Source organism: Oncorhynchus tshawytscha, unplaced genomic scaffold, assembly GCF_018296145.1.
Source record: "Oncorhynchus tshawytscha isolate Ot180627B unplaced genomic scaffold, Otsh_v2.0 Un_contig_4521_pilon_pilon, whole genome shotgun sequence".
Classification (NCBI taxonomy): domain Eukaryota; kingdom Metazoa; phylum Chordata; class Actinopteri; order Salmoniformes; family Salmonidae; genus Oncorhynchus; species Oncorhynchus tshawytscha.
Genome location: NW_024609460.1, coordinates 127501 through 137500, shown reverse-complemented (window position 1 = coordinate 137500; position 10000 = coordinate 127501). Strand labels below are relative to the sequence as shown.

At 48.0% G+C, this 10000-nt stretch overlaps 1 protein-coding gene across 1 annotated transcript in view; it reads left to right on the top strand.

Moving 5' to 3' along the window:
* pde8a (phosphodiesterase 8A) overlaps positions 1–10000 on the top strand; it is a gene marked incomplete at its 5' end in the record, with an annotated part of 53721 nt that overhangs the window by 36446 nt on the left and 7275 nt on the right. The window contains 3 exon segments of the mRNA XM_042315422.1: positions 1488–1686; positions 3871–4088; positions 6526–6658. Coding sequence (XP_042171356.1) covers positions 1488–1686; positions 3871–4088; positions 6526–6658 — 550 coding nt within the window.

Here is a 10000-nt window from a genome sequence, read left to right as displayed (position 1 = left end):
GTGACTACACTTCTTGGAGTAACCATGGTTGGTAAACTGTCATGGTCAAAACATATTGATACAACAGTAGCTAAGATGGGGAGAAGTCTGTCCGTAATAAAGCACTGCTCTGCCTTCACTATCAACAAGGCAGGTCCTACAGGCCCTGGTTTTGTCTCACCTGGACTATCGTTCAGTCGTGTGGTCAGGTGCCTCAAAGAGGGACTTGGGGAATTACAATTGGCTCAGAATAGGGCAGCACAGCTGGCCCTTAAAGGTACACAGAGAGCTAACATTAATAATATGCATGTCAATCTCTCATGACTCAAAGTGGAAGAGAGATTGACTTCCTCATTACTTGTTTTTGTAAGAGGTGTTGACAAGCTGAAGGTACCGAGCTGTCTGTTTAAAATACTAGCACACAGCTCGGACACCCATACATACCCCCACAAGACATGCCACCAGAGGTCTCTTCACAGTCCCCAAGTCCAGAACAGACTATGACAGGCACACTGTACTACACTGAGCCATGACTACATGGACAGTAGAATGCAACAGTAGAATCCGATTTAAAAAGCAGGTAAATATACACCTTATGGAACAGCGGGGACTGTGAAGAGAGACACACAAAGGCACAAAGGCACACACACACATGATAACATACACACTATACACACACGTACACATGGATTTGTCTCTGTAGATATGTGGTAGTGGACTATGAAGAGACACACACAAAGGCACAGACACATGCACACACACACACATGATAACATACACACTATACACACACGTACACATGGATTTGTCTCTGTAGATATGTGGTAGTGGACTATGAAGAGACACACACAAAGGCACAGACACATGCACACACACACACATGATAACATACACACTATACACACACGTACACATGGATTTGTCTCTGTAGATATGTGGTAGTGGACTATGGGCACACACACAGTATGTTGTGAATTCTGTAATTGTATTGTAATGTTTTTAAAATGGTATAACTGCCTTAATTCTGCTGGACCCAAGGAAGAGTAATGGGGATCCATAATAAATACAAATATAGCTAAAAGAAGCAGTCATTTTCATCTATGGATTTCGTGGCTAATTGAGGTAAGACGAATTCTGCTCATAGATTATGCATGTATGAACTACACATTGACACATCCAGCCCAAAGCAGCAGGTCTTTCTTAGTTGCCAAATTACCTGAACATGTCTTTAAGATGCAAATATCAAATATATGTCAACAATCCTTCCTTTAAAGGACCATTCTACATTACGTGAAAATCCCCCAAAATTTGGGGGGGGATCACCCATATGGGCTCTGGTGAAAAATAGTGCCCTATAAATGACCTGTTGAGTGTCAGAGGGATTGGGAAGCTGGGTTATGGCAGAAGAGATGAGGTTACACAGTGTACCGCACTTAACTCTGTGGTATTGAACTCCTCCATTCTGTTAGTCCTAACCTTCATGCTGTCTGGTAATTGTCTCCTCCCAGGCCTCTGACCTATCTGGGCCTGAAGATCTTCTCTCGGTTCGGGGTGTGTGAGTTCCTGAGCTGTCCCGAGGCCACTCTCCGCTCCTGGCTGCAGGGGATCGAGGCTAACTACCACTCCACCAACTCCTACCACAACTCCTCGCATGCTGCCGATGTCCTGCACGCTACCTCATACTTCCTCTGCAAGGAGAGGGTCAAGGTAAGATGGCCGTCCAAGATGGCCGCCACTGGGTCAGACAGTTTTGTCTCGTTTGTTTTGTCTTGTTTTGTCTTGTTTGTTTTGTCTTGTTTGTTTTGACTTGTTTGTTTTTGTCTTGTTTGTTTTTGTCTTGTTTGTTTTGACTTGTTTGTTTTGTTTTATTTATTTGTTTGTCTTGTTTGTTTTGTCTTGTTTTGACTTGTTTGTTTTTGTCTTGTTTGTTTTGTCTTATTTATTTGTTTGTCTTGTTTGTTTTTTCTTGTTTGTTTTGTCTTGTTTTGACTTGTTTGTTTTTGTCTACATTGGTTTGTTTGTATGTTTGTTTGCCCCTCATTTATACAGGTAAATCTGTATGACCTGTTCAGAGACAGCAGAAGTAAAACATTTGTAACAAACACGCATTGAAATGAAATGAAATAAGCACACAAGCAATGAGTCAATCCTGGGCTGACATTCCTCAAATCACAAGCATGGCTTATTCCAAGTTCTAATTAGAGTTGCACGATGCCGGTAGCTTCCCCAAAATGTCCAAGTTTTCCAAACATTCCAGTTAGAAGATTCCTGGAATCAACCCTACCCACTGGGCAAAAACTGGTTGAATAAATGGTGATTCCACCTTGTTTCAACAACAAAAATGTAATGTGATGATGTTGAATCAACGTTGAAAACTGTTCGGATTTACAAAAGGTCATCAACATAAGGGATTTTCATTTTTTTAATTTTTTAATTTTTTACCCAACTTGCAACCTAAATCCATTGACATTGTGACATTTTTTTGTTGATTTCACTTTGATTTCACATGAGTTGACAACTCACCCAAATGTAAATCAAAACTAGACGTTGACCTGCTGTCTGTGCCCAGCGGGAAGTCATAATCCTAACGTCTTTGACTCCTTTACTCTCTAAGATGGAACTACATGTCACTAGAGTCATCTAGACTAATCAGGTTAGGAGTGTGTGTGTCTGGACCTGTGTGTGTGTCTGGACCTGTGTGTGTGTCTGGACCTGTGTGTGTGTCTGGACCTGTGTGTGTGTCTGGACCTGTGTGTGTGTCTGGACCTGTGTGTGTGTCTGGACCTGTGTGTGTGTCTGGACCTGTGTGTGTGTCTGGACCTGTGTGTGTGTAGTGCACTGGGCCTTTACTAGTTCTGGATTAGAGGACCGATATAGACGTCTTCAACGCGGACCCCCCCCCATCAATTCTGCACCCCCCCCCCAAAAAAAGAATTTGCTAAAAGATTTGCAGCACCCATACCCCCAAACTACTTCCCGTGGCTATGTGCGTGCATACCTGCCGGTGTGTTTGTGTCCATAAGCCCCTAAAACAACAAGACACAACACAAATACGTGATGAAGAAAGCCCCTAAAACATTTAAAGCAGCCTATTCAATCAGTGATTCAGTTAGTAAGATCACGTCACTAGCAACACCAAGATCGTGGGTTCAGTTAGTAAGATCACGTTCACTAGCAACACCAAGGTCGTGGGTTCAGTTAGTAAGATCACGTTCACTAGCAACACCAAGGTCGTGGGTTCAGTTAGTAAGATCACGTTCACTAGCAACACCAAGGTGGTGGGTTCAGTTAGTAAGATCACGTTCACTAGCAACACCAAGGTGGTGGGTTCAGTTAGTAAGATCACGTTCACTAGCAACACCAAGGTCGTGGGTTCAGTTAGTAAGATCACGTTCACTAGCAACACCAAGGTGCTGGGTTCAGTTAGTAAGATCACGTTCACTAGCAACACCAAGGTCGTGGGTTCAGTTAGTAAGATCACGTTCACTAGCAACACCAAGGTGCTGGGTTCAGTTAGTAAGATCACGTTCAGCAACACCAAGGTGGTGGGTTCAGTTAGTAAGATCACGTTCACTAGCAACACCAAGGTCGTGGGTTCAGTTAGTAAGATCACGTTCACTAGCAACACCAAGGTGGTGGGTTCAGTTAGTAAGATCACGTTCACTAGCAACACCAAGGTGGTGGGTTCAGTTCCTGCAGGGTTCACATACTAAAAATGACAATGGTAAGGGTAATTTGGTGGTATAAATAGTATGACCATAATCGATAGGGCAGCAGGTAGCCGTTAGATCATTGGGCCTGTAACCAAACGGTCGCCAGCTGGAATCCCCGTCAATAACTGCTCCATTAATATTAAATATGAAGAAAACACTCATCTTCTTTCCCGAATAGCAAAGTCTGGAGCAGATTGATGAGGTGGCGGCTCTGATAGCAGCCACGGTACACGACGTGGATCACCCGGGACGCACCAACAGCTTCCTGTGTAACGCAGGAAGTGAGCTGGCCATCTTGTACAACGACACGGCCGTGCTAGAGAGCCACCACGCTGCCCTTGCCTTCCAGATCACCACACGGGACGACAAGTGTAACATCTTCAAGAACATGGAGAGGTACGGCTGTCTGTGGGTTTTCTGGGAGGCTGTTTGGTCTGTCTGTCTGTCTGTGTGTGAGAGAGAGACAGTGAGGCAGGGCAGTCATGTGATTCGAGTCCCAGAGGAGTGTGTCTCATGCAATGCTCTCCCTCGGATGGGGGAAGGTACACAATCACTCCATTCATTCCTCTCCTCTGTCACTACAGTCAGGAGGCTAGAACTGTCCAGAGGGGCTTTCAGCACATTTATTTACCAATGCTTTTTGTGTGTATGTCTCTCTCTGTGTTCTTCTCCCCATCCCCCTCCTCTCTCTCTCTCTCTCTCTCTCTGTGTTCTTCTCCCCATCCCCCCTCCTCTCTCTCTCTCTCTCTCTGTGTTCTTCTCCCCATCCCCCTCCTCTCTCTCGCTCTGTGTTCTTCTCCCCATCCCTCCTCTCTCTCTCTGTGTTCTTCTCCCCATCCCCCTCCTCTCTCTCTCTCTGTGTTCTTCTCCCCATCCCCCTCCTCTCTCTCCTGTGTTCTTCTCCCCATCCCCCTCCTCTCTCTCTCTCTGTGTTCTTCTCCCCATCCCCCTCCTCTCTCTCTGTGTTCTTCTCCCCATCCCCCTCCTCTCTCTCTCTGTGTTCTTCTCCCTGTCCCCCTCCTCTCTCTCTGTGTTCTTCTCCCCATCCCCCTCCTCTCTCTCTCTCTCTGTGTTCTTCTCCCCATCCCCCTCCTCTCTCTCTCTGTGTGTTCTTCTCCCCATCCCCCTCCTCTCTCTCTCTCTGTGTTCTTCTCCCCATCCCCCTCTCTCTCTGTGTTCTTCTCCCCATCCCCCTCCTCTCTCTCTCTCTCTGTGTTCTTCTCCCCATCCCCCTCCTCTCTCTCTCTGTGTTCTTCTCCCCATCCCCCTCCTCTCTCTCTGTGTGTTCTTCCCCATCCCCCTCCTCTCTCTCTCTGTGTTCTTCTCCCCATCCCCCTCCTCTCTCTCTCTGTGTTCTTCTCCCCATCCCCCTCCTCTCTCTGTGTGTTCTTCTCCCCATCCCCCTCCTCTCTCTCTCTGTGTTCTTCTCCCCATCCCCCTCCTCTCTCTCTCTGTGTTCTTCTCCCCATCCCCCTCCTCTCTCTCTGTGTTCTTCTCCCCATCCCCCTCCTCTCTCTCTCTGTGTTCTTCTCCCCATCCCCTCCTCTCTCTCTCTGTGTTCTTCTCCCCATCCCCCTCTCTCTCTGTGTTCTTCTCCCCATCCCCCTCCTCTCTCTCTCTGTGTTCTTCTCCCCATCCCCCTCCTCTCTCTCTGTGTTCTTCTCCCCATCCCCTCCTCTCTCTCTCTCTGTGTTTCTTCTCCCCATCCCCCTCCTCTCTCTCTGTGTTCTTCTCCCCATCCCCCTCCTCTCTCTCTCTGTTCTCTCTCTCTGTGTTCTTCTCCCCATCCCCCTCCTCTCTCTCTCTCTCTCTCTGTGTTCTTCTCCCCATCCCCCTCCTCTCTCTCTCTGTGTTCTTCTCCCCATCCCCCTCCTCTCTCTCTGTGTTCTTCTCCCCATCCCCCTCCTCTCTCTCTGTGTTCTTCTCCCCATCCCCCTCCTCTCTCTCTGTGTTCTTCTCCCCATCCCCCTCCTCTCTCTCTGTGTTCTTCTCCCCATCCCCCCTCTCTCTCTCTGTGTTCTTCTCCCCATCCCCCTCCTCTCTCTCTCTGTGTTTCTTCTCCCCATCCCCCTCCTCTCTCTCTCTGTGTTCTTCTCCCCATCCCCCCTCTCTCTCTCTGTGTTCTTCTCCCCATCCCCCTCCTCTCTCTCTGTGTTCTTCTCCCCATCCCCCTCCTCTCTCTCTGTGTTCTTCTCCCCATCCCCCTCCTCTCTCTCTCTGTGTTCTTCTCCCCATCCCCCTCCTCTCTCTCTCTCTGTGTTCTTCTCCCCATCCCCCTCCTCTCTCTCTGTGTTCTTCTCCCCATCCCCCTCCTCTCTCTCTCTCTGTGTTCTTCTCCCCATCCCCCTCCTCTCTCTCTGTGTTCGTCTCCCCATCCCCCTCCTCTCTCTCTGTGTTCGTCTCCCCATCCCCCTCCTCTCTCTCTCTCTGTGTTCTTCTCCCCATCCCCCTCCTCTCTCTCTCTGTGTTCTTCTCCCCATCCCCCTCCTCTCTCTCTGTGTTCGTCTCCCCATCCCCCTCCTCTCTCTCTGTGTTCTTCTCCCCATCCCCCTCCTCTCTCTCTCTGTGTTCTCTCCCCATCCCCCCTCCTCTCTCTCTGTGTTCTCTCCCCATCCCCCTCCTCTCTCTCCTCCACTGCTTCTTTCTCTCTCTCTCTGTGTGTTCTTCTCCCCATCCCCCTCCTCTCTCTCTCTCTCCTCCTCTCTCTCTCTCTCCTCCCCTCTCTCTCTCCTCTCCTCCCTCTCGCTGTCTCTTCTCTCTTTCTCTCTCTTTCTCCTCCCCCCTCTCTCTCTCTCTCTCCTCCCCTCCCTTCTCGCTGTCTCTCTCTCTGTAGGAATGAGTACCGTACCCTGCGTCAGGCCATCATAGACATGGTGCTCGCCACAGAGATGACAAAACACTTTGAGCACGTCAACAAGTTCGTCAACAGCATCAACAAGCCGCTGGCCGCGCTGGAGGAGAACGGGGTGAGATGAAGGACAGAACAAGAAAAGAGGGGATGAAAAAGAACACTAAAAGTCCAGGTTAGAAAGGCTCTGTGGTTAAACAAGCCGCTGGCCGCGCTGGAGGAGAACGGGGTGAGATGAAGGACAGAACAAGAAAAGAGGGATGAAAAAGAACACTAAAAGTCCAGGTTAGAAAGGCTCTGTGGTTAAACAAGATGGCAGCAGGAACCTGTTCATGACTTAGATCAGAGTATTGCAGCCGATACAGTATGTGTAGCTGTGTCCAGTCATGGAACAATCTAGAAAATACAAATCGGTCTGTTTTTAGATATCATTCTGCATCACGCTTAACTCTAAAAACAGCCGACAGTTAGCTAACAGCATGCAGGTTAGAAAGAGGAGAAGAGTTGAAGGGAGTCATTGTCTAGCCTGTGTGGCCTAACGTAGCCTTATAACGTAGCCTAGCCTAGCCTTCCAGTGGAGCCTTCCAGCTAAAAGTTAGCCAACTGTGATGCAGGTTGAAGGGAGTTAGTGTAGCCTCCTGGCCTAGCTTCCTAATGTAGCCTTCCATGCACTTTAGCCTGCTAGCATAGCCTAGCCTCCTAGTGTAGCCTGCTTGCATATCATAGGCTAGCGTAGCCTCCTGGCCTAGCTTCCTAATGTAGCCGTCCATGCACTTTAGCCTGCTAGCATAGCATAGCCTAGCCTCCTAGTGTAGCCTGCTAGCATATCATAGAATAGCCTCCTAGTGTAGCCTGCTAGCATATCATAGGCTAGTGTAGCCTCCTGGCCTAGCCTCGTAGTTTTGCCTGCTAGCGTAGCCTAGCCTCCTAGTGTAGCCTGCTAGCATATCATAGCCTAGCCTCCTAGTGTAACCTGCTAGCATAGCCTAGCCTAGAGTAGCCACCTGGCCACAGACAGATTAGCATGGAGAGAGAATCTTACGGTCTGGTTCCATCTTTCTCACGATGGTGTGGAATGCACAGCACAGCCATTCTACTCTATCACACAGGCCCTTTTAAGGAATATCATAGGAGGTAATTCTGCAATCTAACTAGTTAGCAATCAAACTATAACTCTGACTAACTCAGTTAGCAATCAAACTACAGTACCAATCAAAAGTTTGGACACACCTACTCATTCAAGGGTTTTTCTTTATTTTTACTGTTTTCTACATTGTAGAATAATAGTGAAGACATACCGGTAAACTATGAAATAACACATATGGAATCATGTAATAACCAAAAAAGGGATTAACAAATCAAAATATATTTGAGATTCTTCAATGTAGCCACCCTTTGCTTTGCACAGTCTTAGCATGATTTCATAGTGCCATCCATTTTGTCACCAAAGCCCCATATACTACCCACCACTGCAACCTGTATGCTCTCGTTGGCTAGCCCTCACTACACATTCGTCGCCAAACCCACTGGCTCCAGGTCATCTATAAGGTCTTTAGGTAAAGCCCCGCCTTATCTCAGCGCACTGGTCACCATAGCAACACCCACCCGTAGCACACACTCCAGCAGGTATATTTCACTGGTCATCCCCAAAGCCAACACTTCCTTTGGCCGCCTTTCCTTCCAGTTCTCTGCTGCCAATGACTGGAACGAATTGCAAAAATTACTGAAGCTGGAGTCTTATATCTCCCTCTCTAACTTTAAGCATCAGCTTACCGATCACTGTACCTATACATAGCTCATCTGTAAATAGCACACCCAACTACCTCATCCCCATATTGTTACTTACCCTCTTGCTCTTTTGCACCCTACTTGCACATCATCATCTGCACATCCATCACTCCAGTATTAATGCTAAATTCTAATTATTTAGCCTCTATGGCCTATTTATTGCCTACCTCCCTACTCTTCTACATTTGTACACACTGTACATAGATTTGTCTAATGTGTTATTGACTGCATGTTTGTTTATGTGTAACTCTGTGTTGTTTGTTTTTGTTGCACTGCTATGCTTTATATTGACCAGGTCGCAGTTGTAAATGAGAACTTGTTCTCAACTGGCCTACCTGGTTAAATAAAGGTGAAAATACAATTTAAATTGTTTTTTTTCTCTCAACCAGCTTCACCTGGAATGCTGAACCAATAGTCTTGAAGGAGTTCCCACATATGCTGGGCATTTGTTGGCTGCTTTTGCTTCACTCTGCGGTCCAACTCATCCCAAACCATCTCAATTGGGTTGAGGTTGGGTGATTGTGAAGGCCAGGTCATCTAATGCAGCACTCCATCACTCTCCTTCTTGGTCAAATTTGGTCATTGTCCTGTTGAAAAACAAATGATAGTCCCACTAAGCGCAAACCAGATGTGATGGTGTAACCCTGCAGAATGCGGTGGTAGCCATGCTGGTTAAGTGTGCCTTGAATTCTAAATGAATTACAGACAGTGTCACCAGCAAAGAACCATCACACCACCTCCTCCTCCATGCTTCACAGTGGGAACCACACATGCAGAGATCTTCCGTTCACCTACTCTGTGTCTCACAAAGACACGACGGTTGGAAACAAAAATATCAAATCAGTCTCCTCTGAACAGTTGATGTTGAGATGTGTCTGTTACTTGAACTCTGTGAAGCATTTATTTGGGCTGCAATCTGAGGTGCTGTTAACTCTAATGAAGTTATCCTCTGCAGCAGAGGTAACTCTGGGTCTTCCTTTCCTGTTGCGGTCCTCATGAGAGCCAGTTTCATCATAGCGCTGGATGGTTTTTGCGACTGAACTTGAAGAAACGTTTAAAGTTCTTGACATTTTTCCGGATTGACTGACCTTCATGTCTTAAAGTAATGATGGACTGTCATTTCTCTTTGCTTATTTGAGCTGTTCTTGTCATAAATGGACTTAAGGCTATCTTCTGTATACCACCCCTACCTTGTCACAACACAACTGATTGTCTCAGACGCATTAATAAGTAAAGAAATTTCACAAATTAACTTTAACAAGGGACACGTGTTAATAAAGCCAGGGCAGTCAGGGTCCAGGGCGGTCAGGGTCCAGGGCGGTCAGGGTCCAGGGCAGTCAGGGTCCAGGGTCCAGGGCGGTCAGGGTCCAGGGGTCAGGGTCCAGGGCGGTCAGGGTCCAGGGCAGTCAGGGTCCAGGGCAGTCAGGGTCCAGGGCGGTCAGGGTCCAGGGCGGTCAGGGTCCAGGTCATGACGGGGTCATGGTCCAGGGCGGTCATGGTCCAGGGCAGTCATGGTCCAGGGCAGTCAGGGTGGGTCCAGGGTGGTCAGGGTCCAGGGTGGTCAGGGCCAGGGCGGTCCAGGGCGGTCAGGTCCAGGGCGGTCATGGTCCAGGGCGGTCATGGTCCAGGGCAGTCCAGGGGGTCATGGTCCAGGGCAGTCATGGTCCAGGGC